Source organism: Mobula birostris, chromosome 3 (assembly GCF_030028105.1).
Source record: "Mobula birostris isolate sMobBir1 chromosome 3, sMobBir1.hap1, whole genome shotgun sequence".
In the NCBI taxonomy this organism is placed as follows: Eukaryota; Metazoa; Chordata; class Chondrichthyes; order Myliobatiformes; family Myliobatidae; genus Mobula; species Mobula birostris.
Genome location: NC_092372.1, coordinates 95559872 through 95582955, shown reverse-complemented (window position 1 = coordinate 95582955; position 23084 = coordinate 95559872). Strand labels below are relative to the sequence as shown.

General features: G+C 40.3%; 1 protein-coding gene across 4 annotated transcripts in view; it reads right to left on the bottom strand.

The window, feature by feature from the left end:
• The window catches only part of nup54 (nucleoporin 54), an 80638-nt gene that overhangs the window by 13815 nt on the left and 43739 nt on the right, over positions 1 to 23084 (bottom strand). Inside the window, exons 4-7 of one of the 4 annotated variants that reach the window (XM_072253088.1) lie at positions 18335 to 18493; positions 9739 to 9819; positions 2659 to 2796; positions 1323 to 1546 (exon numbers count right to left, since the gene is read on the bottom strand). In XM_072253088.1, coding sequence (XP_072109189.1) covers positions 1323 to 1546; positions 2659 to 2796; positions 9739 to 9819; positions 18335 to 18493 — 602 coding nt within the window. Of the gene's footprint in view, positions 1 to 1322; positions 1547 to 2658; positions 2797 to 9738; positions 9820 to 18334; positions 18494 to 20119; positions 20143 to 23084 lie in introns of all 4 variants that reach the window. The other 3 variants (XM_072253084.1, XM_072253086.1, XM_072253085.1) reach the window with 3 other exon arrangements.

Sequence of the window (23084 nt, the reverse complement as noted above, 5' to 3'; positions counted from 1 at the left end):
ACCAGCAACTTTGATGTGTGTTGCTTGAATTTCCAGCATCTGCAGAATTCCTGTTGTTTGCTAGATGGTTCATTTTAGCCTTTGCAGGTAATTGCACAGTTCCAATATAGACTTTTGGTCTGTGTTAAGCTAGTTAATATTAATCAGGGTGACAAATGCCAGCCACAATTCCCACTTCTGATCCACCTCGCGGGAATGACATATCAGTTGAGATACCATGAAAACTAGATTGGTTTTGAAGTATTCTCCAAACTGGAATAAATAGTCTCAAAGTCTTGACACTCACTGGTGGAATCTCCAAAGGGAAGGATTCTTATTTCCCTTTGGAAAGGGAAAGAAAGTAATTGCTCACCAAAGATGTTCAAATCATTATACTTGCATTGCTGGAAGATCAAATAGATTTTCTTAACCTTCATTCCAGTACCTCCCACTCTGACAAGTACAGTCTTTGATTTCCATTATATTAGTGATTCACACATCAAAAAATATTTTTTTCTCTGTTGTTTCTTCTCATTTCCATCATAAATATAAAGTCTGTTATTCTGCAACTGTCCCCAGCTCAACATTGGCAAACATATAATGCAGAGGATAACAAACTAGAATAAAATGTACCAAAGATCCCCTTTGTAACAATGGAGACTGAACATCAGTACTTCCATTCCTTGCTCCTTGCACATCCACACAATATATCCCAACTGACTAAGTGTTTCTTTTTCCATTTGTCCAATGTACATCTTTTTTATTAACCACTGCTCACCTCTTTTGAAGATACAGTACACCAATTAGGGCCTCCTGATGATAATGGCGTTGTCAGGATTTTGACAAATTCACATCCATGTTTTGTTGTGAGGAATTATATGCAGAATTAAAAGGGCTAAAACCTTACTGACTTATTGGCAGCTTGACAAGTCGTGCTGTGAGAATAATGCATGAACAAAGAACTGTTTGTTTCATGAGAAGCTTCTCGGTCTACCCTTATATGTGATAACAATGTATATCAGCAGCTCCAAACAATATTCTAGGCTCACTTGGCTGCAGATTTTCTCAAGTTCGGTGAGCAGGGACTCTGTGTTGCCAACTAAGAATGCAAGCTTGCTAATAGACACTATGTACTTTTAAGTAAACTGTGACAATTATTCCCTGGGTCTGAACCTGAAGGCCTCTGGTAGAGAGGCAGATCAACATTTGCACCAAGAATATAAAGTGTTTATGAATAAGCTTTTGCCTTCATTCATCCTCCACAACACCAATACCTTAACTTCTTTTCAATTTCAGCTTTGAAGAACGTATCAAAAAACACAAAGAAGTTGAAATTTCTTTACCTTAAATCGACAAAAATGATTTTCTTGCGTGAACTCAACAGGAGCCAAGTTATTGTGAAAGTAGCCTTTTCCTGTGCCCCAGAAGGCCTGAAGTTGGTTCCACCTGGCCAATATAGCATCACGTTCATCCCCCAACAGAATGGGTGCAGAAAGGGCACTGGCTGTGTTGATCAGTTGAACTGTCTGAGCTTGAGGCTGCAACGTCTGCCCCAAAAGGCCTCCAGCTATAAATACACAACAACAAAATTTCTTCTCTGGGACAGAAGGTGTTGGAGTAAAAATGAGAAAACCCTGTGAGCTGAATAAGAGGTAGAGAACCTCTAGTGTACATGAGTTTTGAAAGATACCCAACACAAGAATAAGTTATAAACATATCCCAAAATACAACAGATTCTCCAGATGCTGGAAATCCAGAGCAACACACACAAAATACTGGAGGAACTCAGCAGGTCAGGCAGCATCTGTCAAAATGAATAATAATCAATCTTTCAGACCAAAGCCCTTCCTCAGGACTGGAAAGGAAAGAGGAAGATGTCAGAATAACGAGGTGGGTGGAGGGAAACAAGGACAAGCTAAAAAGTGATAGGTGAAGATAGATGAAGACAGGTGGGTGGGGGAGGATGAAATTAAGAAGCTGAGAGATGACAGGTAGAAAAGCTAAAGGGCTGGAGAAGAAGGAATCTGATAGAAGAGGAGAGTTGATCATGGGAGAAAAGGAAGAGGAGGGGCACAAAAGGGTGGTGAATAGGCAGGTCAACATCAATTTCTCCAATTTCCAGTGATTTGTCCTACTCCCCTCTTCTTCATTTCCACACCCTGACTTCTTATCTCTTCTCCTTATCTGCCTATCACCTCCACTTGGTGTCCCTCATCCTTCTCTTTTTCCCAAGATCCACTCTCCTTTCCTATCAGATTCCTCCTTCTCAAGTCCTTTGCCTTTTCTACTTATTGTCTTCCAGCTTCTTACTTCATTCCCCCTTCCCTACCCACATGGCTTCACCTATCAATTTCCATCTTATCCTTCTTCTCCCTCCACCTTCTTATTTTGGCATCTTCCTCTCCCTTTCCAGAACTGATGAAGATGCTTAGCCCAAAACACAGAATGGTTATTAACTTCCATAGATGCTGTCTGACCTGCTGAGTTCCTCCAATATTTGGTGCATGTTGTTTTAAATATTCCCAACAAGATATCTGTATGCCAACATACAGAGGATATAACTTCTCGATAATTAGCTTTGAATAATTGTTATTAATTGCCAATATAATTTTTCAACATCAAGTTAGTTTCATGTAAACTAAAACTTAACTATTGAGAATTGCCTCCCTAAGAACTTACTTTGCTGTTGAGTGCCAAAACCACCAAATCCTCCAAGTGTGGAGCCAGCCACCAAACCTGGTGCCAGACCTGTGCTTGTACCTGTGCCAAATCCACCACCAAATCCAAAGCCCTTATTCTGTGTATTCTGGAAAAGGCCTGGGAAACAAGGAGAAAAACAAATGGTATTATAAAATCATAAAGCACATGACAAACTTCCTTGGGGTAATCCAAGATTTACTGTAGCTCAGATTAATCTAATGGCAAAATATTACTCACTTTATGTACATAAAGAAAAGTAATTTGGAAAAACTAGCATAGCAATGATTTATTAAATAACTACTAGTTTTTCTTTAAAGTACAAAATAATAGCCAAGCTCAATAGGATATTGTACCCTTTGAATGCCAATAAAATACACATTCCAAACGAAAGGCTTTACTTGAGGAATTTTGCATAGATACTACTGTTGTGTGTCTCATGCAATAAGACAATGGGGGAGAATATTCATCTTAATTTATTATAATTAAAAGAATACAAGTAATTGTATTGAACTCCATGCATTTAATTCTATCGATTTCAATGGAATGGGTATATGGAAAGACAAGAGCATGCAATGCATTCCTCTTTGACATTTTCATAGTGCAACTTCTAAAACAGAAATAAAATTTGGTCTATGGTGAGATTTAAACCAATGATCTTCGCATCAAAAAAGGCAAATACACCAAATTTATTCAGTCTACCTGATTATCAAATTGTTGTTAAGACTACTAACATTCCCTCATTTTTCTACAGATTTTAATACTTTTAACTTACAACTTCTGTTTACATTAAATAACTGCCTTGTCAGAAATACTGAGATCAAACAAAGACCTGAACTAATTATTTGTTAGGTCTGAATTGTGCAGTCTGTTCCCTTAGTATTTCAGTACTAACTGACTGAATTGTTTTCTCCTTCCTATCAATTCCTCTCACCATTTGATTATTGATTCACCGATGTACTTGCTGATTAAAGTTCCAACGCTCATGTACCCAAATACTGTACTTGGTTACAAGACTCTCCCACATTGTAAAGTTACAATTTTATCATAAATATACAAATTTATATCAAAAATCTTGATTTCTGCCAGGCTAAAACTGGAAGCTGCTTCCAGATGCAGTGAGCAGCCCTACGTCAGACCAATCATATAGTCAACTGTTTCACTGTCATGGAATAACAACAGGAAATCTAGTCAAATTTTCACTGGCTACATATTTCTCATAGGATTACATCCTACTAGAGAATCAGTGAACAGGAAGCATATATACAACAAAAGTGGGCAGCATTCTGATACACTGATACTCTACCTCGCCTGGCACTCAGATGTGTTCCCAGGAATGAGTTCAATGGAATTAATGCTAAAAGTCAGCACTGACAGAAACATAGATGAAAGCTGGTACTCCTACTGCAATTAACTGATTATCACTTTATGTGTAATGGCTACCCAAGAAAGCTGGAGTGAGCTGTGCAACCAACTTAGCACTGAGATATGGTGGCAAGAACTGCATTCTGGTCAGAATGATGTCTGTGGTCCATTGCTGGAGATCAGCAGTGGCTGATCTACGTGTTGGCAGATAGCTGGAACCTACAGACTGGCTCTGCACTTTTGTTCAGTTGAGAGATCTCCAGAATGGGAACAGCTGTGTAGTCAATGGAAGGAAGCAGACACAGAAGCTTCCATCACATCCAATAGGAGGTGGTACTAGGAAGTACAGGAGTTGGGTATTCATCAACACTCCGAGTACCAAAGCCAGCCCCAACTGGACGGAGTGCACTCCTCACCACGCCGCCACCCCCGCCCCCCCCCACCAACCAACTGCAGGAGGCTGCACTGCTTGTCCCACCCTACCCAATATCAGCCTTCACATTACCTATGTAGCTCACACCATGCCACAATGCACTCTGATCACCATAAACTGCCACAGCAATGTGAGTCAGAGGACTGAACTTCATGCCATATTTCCATCAAAGGAGTATGTAGCCTAAGCTGATGTTCCTCTTGTTTTTTTTGGTAAATACATGTCACTTTTTTTCCAAAAAGTACCTATGCATATTTGAAATCCAAGATCAATAGTGTTATAATGAATAAACATTGTGGGGTAGTGCTTTGTGGGATACTTGTGTAATGGAGACAAAACTTGGCACCAATCACATAAGGAGATATTAAGACAAGTGAATAAAAGTTTGTAAAAAGGAATACGTGTTAAGCAACGCCTTGAAGGGAGAGAGAAAGAATGAGAAAAACTTTCAGGAATGGAATTCTAGAAGTTCATATTTTTGCTGCTGAGACCACAGTTGTCAATGATGGAACAATTAATATCAGCACTGATCAAGAGGCCCAAACTGGAAAATTACAGAGCTTTGGACAAATTCTAGGACCAGATGGGGATTTGAAACCAGAGTCTTAAAATCAGAATGAACTGTTAAAAAGGAAATTAGCTCAAGGGCAAGAAGGTTTGTGATCATGATCAAAGCTAATGCCTTTGGATTCCCAATATTTAGTTGCAATAAACCTTTGCTCGTTAGGAACTATACTGTTAAAGACAGTAGTAGAGTGAAGATGGCTTTCATGAAAATATATGGAAGTGCCCCAGTGATGCAGCAGTTGGTGCTGCTGGTTTATCTTGATCTCTGTGTGGAGTTTGCACATTCTGCCTCTATACATTGCTTCCCAAAGGTGTACTGGTGGATTAACTGGCCATTATAAATTTTCCCTAATGTAGGCAAAAAAAAACAATGAGGAGGAACTAATGGGCATTTGCAGGAGAATAAATTGCAGAATTATAAGGAAATAAGTACTGGAAAAGAGACTGATGGGATTATTTTGTTGTAAGCAGGTATAAACTTAATGGACTGAATGGCTTTCATGTGCATCATATATAAATAAGTAAGTACATGTGAAAATTCATTCTGTTTTCAAATCACTGCTGACATATAACAGGAGAATAAAAAGGGACCAACAGGACTAGATAGGGTAACAGTATAGGTGAGGGATCAGCAGACAATGCAGTTGATTCTCTGGTTACAACATAACAAGCACAAATATAACCAGGTGAGTGGGAGTCAGCTGAATGACAGTGCATGAAGGAGAAGACTTAAAAAGTGAAATCAGAGGCTGATTTACTTAATTTACTCGCCAGTCCTGATGATGAATAAGTAAACTCTGCTACATCCTTTCAAGTTTGCCTGTCTTAGACTTAAATAAAACAAAGAGGAACACTACCCTTGGGGAGAGCAGCCAGGGCAAAGCAGAGTAATGGAATTAACTGAGTTATGGTTCAGGCCAATCCTGAAGAAATGCCTTGAAAAAAAGGACATCATCAGATCAATTTACCTTCTGAGAGCTTTTCCTGATCATCTCAGAAAGGCAGGAGAGGACAAAGGGCTTACACCTAGACTGGAACCTTGGAAATGGCCAAATATTATGGATTCCTAGTAGAATGGAAGGATTCCCAGTAGAACCAATTTATAATCAGTGCACAGTTATATTCATATCGTGGTCTAAATGATATGAGGTAGGCCAGTGGATTTTTTTTTAAAAACAGGACAAGTTGACTAGCAGGTGCAGGACAGATGTCATAGCCTCCACACCTGGCCCTGACACACCTAGAAAACAAGGACATTTAGGTCAGAATGCTCTTTCTGGATTTCAGTTCAGCATTCAACACGATTGTCACACAGGCTTCAGTGAACAAACCCCTACTCTTCAGTCTAAATACCCCACTCTGCAACTGGGCTTTGGACTTCGGATTTCCTAACCAACAGGTCTCAGATAGTCAGGATACACCTCCGCTCCTCCCTCCTCATCATCCTCAACATAGGTGCTCCCCAGGGCTCTGTGCTGAGCTGATTGTTGTACACTCTGCTCACACACGTCTACGTGGTCAAACACCCGAGTAACCACACTGCCAAGTTTGCCGGTGACATCAACAGTGGTGGGGCTCATCTCCAACAATGATGAGGTTTTCTACAGAGAGGAGGTGGAAGAGTTCAAGGCCTTGTGCCAGGCAAATAATCTCCTCCTCAATTTCAACAAGACAAGGGAGATGATAATTGACTTCAGGAGAACTTGCACCACTCACACCTCTCTTTACATCGGCAGCACAGCAGTGGAAAGTGCCAGCAGTTTCAAACTACTGGGAGTGCAAATCTCACACAACTTGTCATGTTTCCAGAACACACCCTACACAATCAGGAAAGCTCACCAACACCTCCATTTTCTAAGACAGCTGAAGAGAGCTGGACTAAGCATATCAATACTCACAACTTTCTAGAGATGCATAGTAGAGAGCATCCTAACATGCTGCATCACTGCATGGTAAGTAAACTGCACTATGGTGGACAGGAAGGCTCTACAACTGGCAGTCAAAGCTGCCCAATGCATCATTGGCACCAGGCTACCCACCATCATACAGAAAAGTGCTGTAAAAAGGCCAGTAACATCATGAAGGATCTCACCCACCTTCTCATGAATTGTTTGTCCCAATCCCATCAGTGAGGAGGCTACGTAGTATCCATGTCAGGATCAAAACTCTTACTTTCCCCAAGCAGTACGGCTGATCATCACCTCCACCCACCGACCCACCCTTCCGCGCCTCCCCCCGCAACCAATCATTTATCATTTCCTGTCAGTCATCTTATGTATAGAAACTCCTGTGCCTAGCGTCACTTCATGGACATACAACCTACATATATAAGCTATTTTAGGTGTTTATATTTATTGTGTTCTTTATCCTATCATTTTTTTTGGTGCTACATTGGATCGGGAGTAACAATTTCGTTCTCCTTTACACCAGTGTATTGTTAATTACATTGAACAATCTTAATCTATTGGGATGTGGATCAGGACTAGAGTCTATTGGCTGCTGTTTTATGAACAACAACCCAGTGCTTCAGTGAGCAGACATTATAAGTGTTCGACATGGACTTCATCTCACTGTCAGGCCATTATTTTGAAATAGTGGCCCACATTTCTAGATTCTCCCATATGAGGATGCATTGCCCATGTCAAAACCCTCCAAAATCTTTTGTGTTACATTTGGTGAACACCATAAAAGAGTAGATTTTTATTTCTATTACCCTAGTTTAAAAATTAATTGAGAAGACATTCCAGTATTTCCAAAAGTTGCATTAATATAGTTGCATTAATTTCAGAGATGAAGAATACTGGTCAGTAAAACCTTAATCCCTTAAATTGGCAGTTTGCAGATGACACTAAAACTGACAGAATCATAAATAGTATGGAAGGTTTTCTTGAGCTACAGTGACATCAATGTATTGATGAAATGGGCTGATAAAAGGCAGACAGAGTTCAATCCACATAAATGTGAGGTGGTACATTTTGGGAATACCAATGAGGCCAGAACATATACCATTAATTTGAGAGCACTGGTGAACAGGGAGACCTTGGAGAACAAGCGCAGAGATCCCTGAAGCTGGCAGTGGAAGGCACTTGCGATTCTGGTTTCATTAGTAAGAACATTGAATACAAAAGCAAGAAGGTTATGCTCCAACTTTACGAAACTTTGGTCTGGCCTGAACTGAAGTACTGTGTGCAGTTCTCGGTGCCACACTACAGGAAGGATGGGGCAGTACTATAGAAGGTACTGAGGATGCTCACCATCATGGAACATTTCAGTGATGAGCATAGACTGGAGAAGATATTCTCCCTGGAGCTGAGGAGTAAAGAAGGGGGATGACTGTGGTATATAAAATCATGTTAGGTATAGGTAAACAGCAGGCAACTTTCCCCACATCAGAGGTAGACAAAACAAAGGGACTTAGGATAAGATGGGAGAGATTCAAAGGAGACATGAGGCTTTTCCAACGAGAGAATGATGAGTACTGGAATGCACTGCCTGAGAGTTATTTAAGTGGGGCACTGACAGCCTTTAATTAAGTCCCCAGATCAACACTTTATGCTTCAGCCAAGAAGGGTATGTGCCAAGTGCTGGGAATAGGGATTTGTGCAGGTGGGTACCCAATGGTCATCAACAATGTAGTGGGCCCGTTTCCTTGTTGTACGTCTTTAGAACTTCAACATGATTTAGACAACAATTTGAAAGCTTAGCTCCAATTATTCTACCACTATACTGCACTTCTACAGTTTTGTTTCAATTCCTGTACTGTAAAATTATCTATGAGATACTCTGCCATATGATCTCTGCAATTTCCTGAGGCATCAAATGGTATCTCATCCTATGGCAAAAACTGGCAACTTGAAGCACAAAATGAATATGGCACCAGAAGCAAATATTAACCCTTCAAATCTGTGCAGGTTCTTGGTATAGTAGTCCTGTCAGTCTGATTTCATTAGTCTTTACCTAAATCTCTGCAAATTAATTTTCTCCTAATGTTTTCCCAATTCCTCTTAAAAGCCCAAATGGATTCTGCTTTCACTATCTTGCAGGCAGTGGACTTCATATCAAAACTACCTGCCGAATAAAAAAAAAGGCTTCTCCCCCTTAGAACCCTTGTATCTTTTACCCAAAAGTTTATCATCTCTGTCACACTGTGTCGTTGTACGTGTTTGGCGAACAACTTCCTTCCATCAATTCTACTCTTGTCTTAGAGAACTCTATCTTCTCCAGTCTAACCTAGCAAGTACAGATTCTCATCCCTGGGTCAAATGTAATAAATCTTTTCTGCACATTCTCTGAGACTCCCACATCCTATACAATATCTCAACTGTGGCCCAACCAGTAGCTCAACATAACTTTCCTGCTTTCCTACTCTGCACATTGGTTAGGCCAAAATTAGATACTGCATCCATTTCTGATTATTGATCATGAAACACCATTGGTCACCATATTCCAGTCTAGAACTATTTATTCCTACTCTGTATTCAAGCCAATTTTCTATCTATGTTACTATTACTTATTTCCTTTTACAGAAATCTGCTGATTCAGTGACTTCCAGCTTATCCCACTACACACAGCACTCGTTGCTGCTGCTGTTCCACTTCACCTTTATAATACAACACGACATTCAGCAAAGTGTTATATGCACATAGGTGTTTCTCTACTTCTCTCTGGCAGGCATTTACCATTTTGTTTTTTTTTACCTGTTACCCCAGAATTGGCAGGTGTTGAGAAACTGAAAGCAGCAGCAGCTGTCGTAGTTGTGCCAAACCCTCCAAAACCACCTATGTGGATATTTAAGAAAAATCAGTTCAACGAAAAGCAAAATAACTCGTTAACCTATATATTTGTGACCCATCATTATTTCAAAACATTAAAATTTCACAATGTTCAGAGCTTCAGCAAATTCAAATTTCATCCAATTTCTCACTCCATAAATACAATCTCAGGCTAAAGGTTACAGGACAATAATAGATTAGTAAAACTTGTGAACAATTCTACAATTGCTCCAATAGAACGAATCAAAGCTCCCTTTCTACCTCCAATGACTCAGAGCTCATCCACACTTCATCAGTGCAAAGGGAACTTTCACAAACTACAAGGAACTCCTTGCTAAATCAAGAGAGTTGCCTGGCTTATTTGTGCAATCATCTATAATAAACCATCTTCCTTAAAATTAGATCAATTGCTTGGATTATTTGGAACCTCCTGAATGCAAGATCCATAGCCTGCAGAAAAATTTAGAGCCATTAAGACTTGATTAGCTCTAGTTAGGTTGATCATACACCGTATTATGAAACAAAATTTTGAAGCATGGAATTTCCAATCTAAATAATTTCAACTATATTACCAGATATGATATTCAAACCAATTAACTTTAGAAAATAGCTTTCAGGATATTTCCAAATGATATTTAGGTTATTATTCTATTAAAGAGTTATACAGACCAAACAGTCTTACATCAGGAAAACAAGCCTTCCTTCCTATCAGGTTGAAGCTGACCATGAAGCAGCTACTTATACCAATCCAATTTTATTCTTCTCACATTCCCCTAAACAAACCCCAGATCTGACCACTCAGTTGCACACCAGGGGGAAATTACAGTGGCCAATCAACTTGCCAACCCACACATCCTTGGCAGGTGGGAAGAAACCAGAGCTGCACACAGTCACAGGGAGAACATGTAAACTTCACTCGTCTGAGCATTGAACCCAGGTCACTGGAACTGTGAGGCAGCAGCTCTACCAGATGGGCCATCGTATCACCCATAAGATTTCCTTCTTTGAGCCGCTGATACTGGATTAATGAACATACAATCACTTTTGAGGTGAAACACAAGTCATAAACCAGGCTCATTGAAAGACTAAATTAAAAAGCGTTCTACAAAAGAAAATAGTAGTTCTGATGAGATTCAATCCCTAAAAAGTGTATCCTGTTCTTCTTGGTCACAGATGCTACCTGATCATTTTCCAAAATATTTTACTTTCGTGTACTTTAATTTCAAAAACAAATCCAGATTCAATAGCTATCTTATGACAGCAAGAAGAAACTGTCATAATAATTATTCAATCATATTTCTTATTTATTTAAAGTAGATATTTGACGAATTCACCAGCTACTATAAAATGATTTTTTCTTCACCTCCACCAACTGAGTGAAGTGAGAACAAACACCAAGTAGTAGAGTGGTCAGAATTTGTAAAATTACGGAGATTAATTTTTTGATTAAATTTTGTCAGACACTGAATCACAGTCTATGATGCCACGATGGCAAAGGTAGTTTCAGTATTTTATTTTCATTGTTTAATGATGGGTCACAAACATCTACCAAAAATACAATACAGCTAGAGAGTCTACATCATGATACCTTTTAAACTGAATGAGTTGTAACACTGAAAGATGGAATGATCCTTTCTTACTTGATTGCTACAGAAATTATGCCAAAAAATTAAAAACTCAAATGAATTACAAAAATCTCTACAATGAAAAATAACAAGATGAAGTTAACAAGTTGCCCATGCATACCACTGTACAAATAATGTCCAAAGTGAAATCAAAACTGCACACTAACTTCTATACAAGTCTATCAAACATCCTGTAAAGTGACATTTAGAGCAAAAGAACACAAGATTTAAGAGAGGAAAATTCTTGACCCAGTTCTAAAACCAGTAGAAAATATACCCATCTCAACTATTCTGCAAATGTACTAAGATTTGAACAGGGACAGTTAATCACTTATTAAATTGCAGATAATGGAATTTCTAATTCAAATTTTCACAGGAGCAATTTCATGAACTGGGACTTCAACACTGCACTTGCCATATCACAAATGTCCACAGTTTCATCTATTACACTATTACTACTGTCACACTGGATAAGTGACTCAGAAATAGTTAATAGTTATCCCCACCATTGAAGACATCTTCAAAAGGAGGAGCCTTAAGAAGGTGGTATCCATCATTAATGATGTAATGATGTAGCTCTACAAAACTCTAGTTAGGCCACACTTGGAGTACTGTGTCCAGTTCTGGTCGCCTCACTATAGGAAGGATGTGGAAGCATTGGAAAGGGTACAGAGGAGATTTACCAGGATGCTACCTTGTTTAGAGAGTATGCATTATGATCAGAGATTAAGGGAGCTAGGGCTTTACTCTTTGGAGAGGAGGAGGATGAGAGGAGACATGATAGGGGTGTACAAGATAATATGAGGAATAGATAGAGTGGATAGCCAGCACCTCTTCCCCAGGGCACCACTGCTTAATACAAGAGGACATGGCTTTAAGGTAAGGGGTGGGAAGTTCAAGGGGGATATTACAGGAAGGTTGTTTACTCAGAGAGTGGTTGGTGCGTGGAATGCACTGCCTGAGTCAGTGGTGGAGGCAGATACAATAGTGAAGTTTAAGAGACTACTAGACAGGTATATGGAGGAATTTAAGGTGGGGGCTTATATGGGAGGCAGGGTTTGAGGGTCGGCACAACATGGTGGCCCGAAGGGCCTGTACTGTGCCATACTATTCTATTAAGAACCTTCACCATCCAGGATATGCCTTTTCTCACTATTACTATTGATGTGGTAGTACAAGAGCCTGACACACTCAATGTGGTAGGAATAGCATCTTCTCTTCCACCAGATTTCTGAACGGTCCATGAACACTATCTCATTCTTCCTGTTTTGCACTATTTATTTTTTGTAACTTAGAGTAATTGTTATGTCTTGAACTGTACTGTTGCCACAAAACACATTTCACAACATATGTCAGTGATCATAAACCTGATTCTGAACATAATTAACTCATACAAGTGTAGCAGCAAATGGATGTCTAGTATCAGGAACAATTTGGCTTCAAAATGTTATCCATGCATAATCCAATCAACACACCCTCTCAACTGTATTTATTATAATTTGTTTCTTTGCCCTCTAATGAGTTTTAGTCAAATATCCGTTTCTTTTTCTTATTGCCCAACAACAATTAAAGGGAATGCCAACCAGAATATTGCACATACAGTATAAAAAACATTTTCTGAACAATATAAAAGGGTGAACAACCATTTAATGAAACTGGCTCATGTGGCACATCAATTTAAAAGAAAAAAAAATCTGACAATTTATTGACCATCGCTGAAGCCGTCAGCGCAGGAGTTGAGTGGGCGAAGCGGTCCCGACCCTCCAAGCAGACCATTGCCTTTGTCAGAGCTGGGGAGCAGCCAATACCTGCCAAAAGGACATCTGCAGGCATTCTGACCTCTGCAAGGGACTGGCAGCTGTTGGTGGACCTCAAAGGGCAGCTGAAGTTCCCCAACCATATCGCAGCCACCACCCTGCGACCAGACATTGTCCTAGTGTCTGAGTCTACTAAGCAAGTGGTGCTGCTGGAGCTGACAGTCCCATGGGAAGATCGCTTGGAAGAGGCCTTTGAAAGGAAACTCTCCAAGTACGCAGGACTGGTCAGCAACTGTCAGCAGGCTGGATGGAGAGCGAGGTGTCTCCCAGTGGAGGTTGGTTGTCAGGGATTTGTAGCTCAGTCTTTAGTTAGAGCCTTCAGCATTTTGGGCATCGAGGGAGAGAGGAAGAGGAGAGCCATCCGCAGTACCACCGATGTGGCAGAGAGGGCCTCAAGATGGCTGTGGTTCAAAAGAGGGGAGCCATGCAGTCATAAGTAGCTAGCCATCTGGACACAAGCTGGGGTCTGATCAGCCCCGGCTGGGTCACCTGGAGGAGGTTGTATGATGTTGAAAGACCCGAAACACCCGATGATTCCAGGAACATCACTGAAGATGTGTCCAGAAGCATCAATAGATGTATGTACACAACAAATGCAAATGAGCCAAATCAGATCCAGCTGATAGAATGCAAGATACTTCCAAGCAATAAACATTCTCATTTCCTAATCTCACAGTGTCAATTTCTATAGTAGGATTTGTAAATGTAATAGTTCATGTGAATATCTGATTTTTAACAAGTGCGCAAGAATTCAAAGTTCAAAGTAAATTGTACTATCAAAGTACATATATGAGACCATATACAACCCTGAGATTCATTTTCTTGTGACTCTATAGAATAGTAACTATAACACGATCACTGAAAGAGCACCCAGCTAGGGTGTTCAACCATAGTGCAGAAGATAATAAATTGTGCAAATGTAAATATAAATAAATAGTAATAAATTAACAAGAACGTGGGATGAGGAGTCCTTGAAAGTGAGTCCATTGGTTGTGGGAACATTTCAATTATGGGGCAAGTGAAGTTGAGTGAAGTTATCCCCTTTTGTTCAAGAGCCTGATGGTTGAGGTGTAGTAACTGTTCTTCAACCTGGTTGTGCAAGTCCTGAGGCTCTTGTACCTTCTACCTGATGGCAGCAGAGAGAAGAGAGCAAGTTCTGTGTGGTGGGGATTCCTGATGATGGATGCTGCTTTCCTATGACAGTGTTTCATGTAGTTGTGCTCAATGGTTGGGAGGGCTTTACCCGTTAATTCGTATATAAACGTAATATTTGAACAGTTAGCAAACTGTGTGAGCCTGAGCTGTGTTTTGCTTTTGCTTAATAATTTGAATACTACAATGGTTGGCTGATTTTAATAAAAGTTGCAAGAAATAAAGAGGACCTATTTACAACTACAAAAGGAAATGGATCAATATAACCAAATGTCATCACTATAAATTTAAAAATTTCTAAAGGTTCTGATTGACTGGCTGGGTATTTTGAACTTCTTAAATTTTAATTTTGGCTTACATTATTTGCACTTTTTTCTTTTATTGATACTTAAAAATGGACAATTTTGCTCATGATCAGATCCATTAACCCATGCACACCAGCCCCACCGACACCTTATCAACTACTCTTATTCTAATAATGCACACAAAATGCTGGAGGAACTCAGCAGGCCCAGCAGCATCTAGGAAAAGAATACAGTCGACATTTCCGGATGAAACCCTTCAGCAGGACTGAAGTAAAAAGCTGAGGAGTAGATTTAAAAGGTGGGGGGAGGGGAGAAACACAAGGTGATAGATAAAACCTGGAAGGGGAAAGGTGAAGTAAAGAGTTGGGAAGTTGATTGGTGTAAGAGACAGAAGGCCATGGAAGAAAGAATAGGGGGAGGAGCACCAGAGGGAGCAATGGGCAGGCTAGGAGATAAGGTGAGAGAGGGAAAAGGTGATGGGAAATGGAGAAGGAGGGAGGACGGAGGGCATTAGCAGAAGTTTGAGTAATCGACGTTCATGCCATCAGGTTGGAGGCTACCCAAATGGAATATGAGGTGTTGTTCCTCCAACCTAAGTGTGGCCTCATCACAACAGTGGAGAAGGCCAAGGATGGACATATTGGAATGAGAATGGGAAGTAGACTGGAACGTAGATGCTTGGTGAAGCGGTCTCCCAATCCATAATGGGTCTCACCGATACACAGGAGGCCGCACCGAAAGCAGCAAACACAGTATATGACCCCAACAGACTCACAGGTGAAGTGTCACCTCACCTGGAAGGACTGGCCTCCTGTATATTGGTGAGACCCGACACAGATTGGGAGACCACTTTGTCAAGCACCTCTGCTCACTCCACCAAAAAAAGCGGGATCTCCCATTAGCCATCCATTTTAATTCCACTTCCCATTCCTATGTCAATATGTCGTTCCTTGGCCTCCTCCACAGTCATGATGAGGCCACACTTAGGTTGGTGGAACAAAACCTTATATTCCACTTAGGTAGCCTCCAGACTGAAACATCAATTTCTCAGACTTCCAATAATGCTCCTCCCCGCCTTCATTATTTCCCATCCCCTTTTCGCTCTCTCACTTTATCTCCTTGCCCATCCATTGCCTCCCTCTGGTGCTTCTCCCCCTTTTTTTCCTCTCACGGCTTTCTGGCTCTTTCACCAATCAACTTCCCAGCTCTTTACTTCATCCCTCCCCCTCCAGGTTTCACCTATAATGCTGCATTTCTCTCTCCCCTTCCCCCACCTTTGAACTCTACTCCTCAGCAGTTTTCTCCCGTCCTGCTGAAAGGTTTGGGCCTGAAATATCAACTGTACTTTTTTCCATAGATGCTGCCTGGCTTTCTGAGTTCCTCCAGCATTTTGTGTGTGCTACTTGGATTTCCAGCATCTACAGATTTTCTCTGTTTTTCACTCTTACTCAATCCAGTTTAATCATACTTTGTTCATTTCTACAAGATCTGTGGCGCAAAAATCACTGTGATCAACCTTTCTTAGAAAAGTTGTACTTCTATTCTGACTGATGAACAAGGAAGTGTGTTACATGTCATTCTAAACCTTAAAATTTCAAAATCAAGCAAGCGTCAGGAAAATGAAAGAAGTACCGATAGTTTAAAAAAAGTGTCTTCAATTTAAGGTGCTGATGAGGGAAGAGAAATGAAAGCTGGAAACATGAATAGAAATGATATGTACAAGCAAGCTCTTAAACAGCTGAAGTAAGAACATCTTTTCGCATAACTCTGAGGAAGAAAGTTATTTGCTTAGCCAAGACTAATAAATATGTCATCAGACATTCTATTAAAAACAAGTTTCTATACTTGAATTATTATATGAGTTTAAGTTTCTGAATCACATAGTCACTTTAACAATGTAAGATAAACCCACTTGAAGACACAGCAATTTTGACCAGTGATAACCAGAATTACCTCCAGCAGTTTGCTTTATACCAGGCAGCTGCTGATAGTAGGCAGGAAACAACTCCCATTCATCAGAGCTTATTTCTAAATTGCACAGGAATTACAAAACAGGTTAAAGATGATAGGGGAAAATATGTACTCTAGTTAATGGTCTGGGTCTGCCCTTGCTCGTCAGAAGCAGGTACGCTTATCTGACCTGTCTGTCCTTGGCCCTCTCCTCTGCCATGATGAGGCCAAATGCAAACTACAGAAACAACACCTCACGTTCTGCCCGGTAGACCACAACCAAACAGATTGAACACTGAACTTTCCAGTTTCAAGTAACCCATACTCCTGTTTCACCCAGTTCCTCTTGCATTCCCTCTTATCTTTAATGCCACCCTCCAGAACCCTGCTACATAGTTTCTTTCCACTTACCTTCCTAGTTCTATCTGCCCAACACCCATACACTTAACCCACTGGGTCCCCTATCAGCATACAGGAGTGAGATTGAAAATCTGGCTGAATAGTGCCACAACAACCACCTCTTACTCAATGTCAGCAAAACCAAAGGCCTGACTATTGACTACAGGAGGAGGAAATCAGAGGTCCATGAGTCAGTCCTCATCAGGGGATCAGAGGTGGAGAGAGTCAGTAACTGTCCGGTAGAACTAATTCTACCTACTGCATTTCCTGTTTAGAATTAAACCCCTGACTAAGTTCACAGTAGAAAAATAGCACACTGGAAAAGTAGCAGCAACAAAGAAACACATAGGTGCTATGATGAAATGTTTCAGCACTTGCTGGGGCATAAATACAAATCTAATCGTGCTATGATATTAAAGGAAGAGACAAAGCAGGAGCACTTTGTCAACAAAGGGGTAGTTTCTTCTCCAAGCACAGTAAATTTATTAAGATGTAAACCCCATCAGTTACAAAAACTAGTGGTGTATCAGCCAGTAAAGTGATTACACATAAATTTTATTATTATAGAAAACTGCATTATTCTCCTTAAATTTATTATTCAAATTAATGAGCGGAAAAGTAAAAGTAAGATAATGGCTAAATAATAGAAAATTTTTTTTTTAAAAAAAAAGCTTTATAGCCTTATATGATCCAATGTCAATACAAAGATGAAGTCACCAGAATCAATGGAACTGTCAAAAATATTTTGAATGATACTTGAAAAGCCAAGATGTACTGAAAAAGCAAATGGATAGATCTTTCAAGAGAGCCAGCACAAAAAACAATGGGATGAATAATCTACTCCTGCACTGAGACTCTATGATTAACGAATATATAATGCTCCCTGAAGTACACATTAAATAAACTGATATAATCAGATTCCACTACTTTGATGCTGACAATACAGTCTGAGAGCCACTTCTGAGTTATCTCAATAATGTTGCTGCAATGCAGAAAGCAAATACAATCTGATAAACACTGATATACAGTGAATCAAAACTAATTTTAAAATCTGACAATTGCACCTATCATCAAATGCTTATTTCTCTCATGCAACATTCCCAATTGTATGAACCATGTTACAGCAACATTGAGCTACTCAGCTGTAGATCTATTAATTTAGGGCTCAAAGGTTTCATTCAGAAACAAAAAAGAATCAGATGAAATGTTAGAATGAAATAAATGAATGTATTAAAAATAACTTGCCACTTTGCTTGCAGTGGCAGGAAACTACCTGTGCCAGCCAAGCCACTACTGCCAAAACCAAAAGCTGTAGTTGTAGCTGCACCAAAACTTCCGATATTTAAGCCAACTGCAGTGTTAGCGTTTAGTCCGAAACCCCCAAAATTAAAGCCACTGGCTGTAGTATTTGTAGCTCCAAGCCCACCAAAACCTGTAGAAAAGGAAGCACTGTAAAACCAATGCAAGAAATGGTTAGTTGAAATTACAACATTTTATAAAAGGTTCCAAACCAAGCATTGAGACCTTTCAATGTGAACTTTCCTCAGAGCTGATAAAAATACATAGGATATTAAATGGAAAATTCATCTGGGATTCATTAGGAAAAACACAAAACAGTGGCACACTTAACATCTGTAGAATATATAACAATATTATAGATCTAAAATATTTAATGCTATATTTGGCTAGCTAAAACACTTGTTGATGAAAAGGTATTGCAAATTTGATGATAACAGATTGACCAAGGGTGAGTTTACTGCTTCCCACTAACTATTGTACACAAATCAAAAATCTTGTGACAATGCACAGAAGATCAATGATTACATCAATTATCATAGAATTCTACCATTGGTACATTTGATCCACTGCAACTTCTAATTGATCTTCTGCTACAAGACCATCTCAATCATCATGTCTAAAGAAATCACACATTTTTCATTTACTCCTTTCTGTTTAACATTCTCTAAAGACTGAAAAGTTGCAAGTTTAAAATAATACTTTTTGACAAATGCTAAATTATCTGTGTAATCATTTCCCTCCAGCATTGCCTGACAATAGCAGTGATTTAAGTGCCAACCCTAGGTGTATTTGTATAACACAAGAGAGGATATGTAAAATAATCTTACAATACTGACTGTTCTAAGCTTTCAATCTTTGATACTACTGAACAACTTGCATGGATATGGTAACTTTAACATAACAAAAAGTACAGGTAATACCAGAGAGTGGCTGTGGGGAAGTGGGGGGGGGGGGAGCGGAAGAGAGGGAGTTTAAAGATGTAAACACAAATAATGAAATATCAGGAGGTAGAAGAGTTATCAGTTTGAGATTGAGGAAATTGGACCTGATTGGCTGAAATAGACTGATAAAATGGATTTCTGGATAGGATAGTTGTCTTCTTTTTACATAGTCCCTTGACATTGAGGATCAATTACTTCTTCATAGTTTTGTGGGATTTGAGGTAACAGACGAGGTCAACATGAGAACCACAAACTCTTCTTCAGATGGGGCAGGAGTCATCTGAGAGGGGTCAGCGGTTGGTGCATTTCCCCTACCACTTATACAGGATTTCTGTGTGCACCCAATAGATACTCAATTCGCAAAAGTATTTTCAATGCTCCTTTGCCATTCTAAATGGCGATGGGCTTGAGATTCCCAAGAGTTGGTGGAGATGTTGCCACTTTTGAAAGCGGCTTTGTGTATATCCTTGAATTGCCTTTCTCTGCCTGTTGCCTTTCTCTGCCTGTTGGCATTTTTCCCCCTGTAAGAGTCAGAATGGAGTGTCTGCTTCAAGGCTAGTGTTGAGCACATGAAAAATACACCATGCCTTTTGGATCTGTCTGAGTGTAATTAGGGCCTCAGTATTGGGGATGCTGAACTGGGAGAGGACATGCATATTGCTTATGGTCCCTACAATTCAAAGGGCCCCTGAAACAAAATATTAACTGCATTCCCTTCCCACAGATGCTGCTTGACCAGCTGAGTTCCTCCTGCAGTTTCCGTCTGTCTTTCAGATTCCAGCATCAGCAGTTTTGTTTTCTGACATAGTTTTGCTTACCTTTCCAGTAAATGTGGAGGATTCTGCTGAGAAAGCACAGGTGGTACCTTTCAAGAGCTTGAGGTGACAACAAATCAGTAGCACCAAACATTTAAGATAACTTGTAAATCTCAGCAAGAATATATTCCAGTGAGGAAAAAAGGCTCTTTCTTCCTCACAGATGGCTGACTAACAAAATGATGGGATCAAATGGAAAGAAAAAGCATAAGATATGGAGATTAGTTGTAGGACAAAAGATTGGGATATTTTTCTTAGAAATCTGTAAGGGTAACCAAAAGAAAATGGAAGCTGAAGACAGAGATTGAAGTACACTAACAAACAAAACAAAATCAGACAAGAGCTTCTAAGATCAAATGTAAGGAGAAGAACAGCTGGAGTAAATTCTGATTCCTTAGGCAATGAGACAAGAAATTGATTGGGCAAATTACAGAAATGGCTGAGATTCCAATCAATCGTTTTGGATCAGACTTCACAACAGGAGATACAAGACACTTCCCAATAGGTCTAAAGAAAAATAAACTTCCCAATCCTTTGGCTATAGGAAGGGAGGGACTGAAATCATACAAACACACTCATAATAATGGAGCTAAAGGCCAACATGTGCTCTGGACCAGTTGACCTGCATGTTAAGTGGCAGCAGAGGTGCTCAATGTGTTGGTTGTAATCTACTAAAGTCCCTTGCCTTCTAAAGAGATAACAGAGGATCTAAAAAGTGTCAAACTAATACCACAAAGGGAGAGAAACTATTGCAGGAAACCACAGACTATCACTGGGAAATATCTAGAACCCATTATCAAGTAAATAATAGCTAGACACCTAGAAAATTGCCAGACAATTGAGAACCAAGCTAAACTTGTCAACTTCCACTTCGCCTCCAACTTCCACCTGCCCTCAAATTTACCTGGTCCATTGCTGACACCTCCCTCCCATTTCTCGATCTCTCTGTCTCTATCTCTGGCGACAGCTTATCTACTGATGTCTATTACAAACCCATGGGCTCTCACAACTACCTGAACTATAACTCGTCTCACCCTGTAAAAACACCAACCCCTTCGCTCAATTCCTCTGTCTCTGCTGCATCTGCTGTCAGAATGAGACTTTTCATTCCAGAACAAAGGAGATTTCCTTCTTCAAAGAAAGGGGCTTTGCCTCCTCCAAAATCAATGCTTCCCTCAGCCACATCTCTTCCATTTCACGCATATCCGCTCTCTCCCCATCCTCTTGTCACTTAACCAGGGATAGGGTTCCTCTTGTCCTCACCTACCACCCCACCAGCCTCTGCATCCAGCAATAATTCTCCACAACTTCCACCATCTCCAACAGGATCCCACCACCAAGCACATTTACCCCACACCCCACTTTCTGCTTCCCGCAGGGATCGTTCCCTCCATGATTCCCTTGTCCATTTGTCCCTCCCTACTGACCTCCTTCCTGGCACTTAACCTTGCAAGCGGAACAAGTACTACACCTGCTCCTACACTTCCTCCCTCACTACAATTCAGGGCCCCAAACAGTCCTTCCAGGTGAGGCCACACTTCACCTGTGAGTCTGTTGGGGTCATATACTGTGTTTGGTGCTCCCAGTGTGGCCCCCCCCCCCGTATATTGATGAGACCCAACATTGATTGAGAGACTACTTTGCCGAGCACCTACACTCTGTCCGCCAGCAAAAGTGCAATCTCCCAGTAGCAACCCACTTTAATTCCACTTCCCATTCCCATTACGATATGTCTATCCATGGCCTCTTCCACTATCGTGAAGAGGCCACACTCAGGTTGGAGGATCAACACTTATGAATATATTCTGCCTGGGTAGCTTCCAACCTGACGGCATGAACATCAATTTCTTGAATTTCCAGTAATGCCTCCCCCACTTGCCATTCCCATCCTCTTTCCCCTACCTCAGCTTATCTCCTTACCTGCCCATCGTCTCTCTCTGGTGTTCCTCCCCCATTTTCTTTCTTCCTTTTCTATCAGACTCCCACCTCTCCGATCCTGCATATCTTTCACCAATCAACTTCCCAGCTCTTTACTTCATCCCTCCCCCTGCCAGTTTCACCCATCATCTTGTGTTTCTCTCTCCTCTCCCCCCCCCCCATCATTTAAATCTACTCCTCAGCATTTTTTCTCCAGTCCTGTCAAAGGGTTTCAGCCTGAAACATCCACTGTACACTTTTCCATAGATGCTGCCTGGTCTGCTGAGTTCCTCCAGCATTTTGTGTGTGTTGGTTGAGCACAGTCAGTGCAGTTTTATGAAAATATTCAACAAAATGCTCAGACAGGGTGGGTTACAGGGAACCAGTAGCACTTGTGTTTCTAAAAATCATTCAATGAGGTCCTAAAGAAAAGACTGTTGCATAAGTATGCATGGCATTAACTGGCACGGATTGAGTTTAGAGTTCAAAGTAAACTTATTACCAAAGTACATATATGTCACTATTGTATATCGTGAAAAGAACATAAGAGCTTAGAAAGGGATGTAGATAAAGTGAATGAAAAAAACTGACAGAAGTATAATGTGGGAAAATGGGTGTCTATCTCTTTGATAAGGAAGAATGCAAAAACAATGATTTAATCATACTGAGATAGTAAAAGGTATCCAGGGGAAACCTGGCACTTGAAATATAAGAGTTAACATACAGATGCAGCAAGCAATTAGGAGGGCTAATGAGGCACTGGTCTTTATTACAGCAGATAGGAAGTAGAGAAATAGGAATATTTTGATGCAGCTTACATGACCCTGGTGAGAATGCATCAGGAGATAGCATACAGTTCTGCATACCTAATGAAGAATGTACTTCCACTGCAGGTAGTGTCAAGAAAAGTGATTTCTCAAATGAAGGAGTTCACACATGAATCAATTTTGTGCAGGTTCATCCTATACTCACTGGATTAAAAAAAAGGTAGCGATTTTACTGAAACTCATACGATTCCAAGGACAATTGATGGGCAGATGTACAGAGGAAG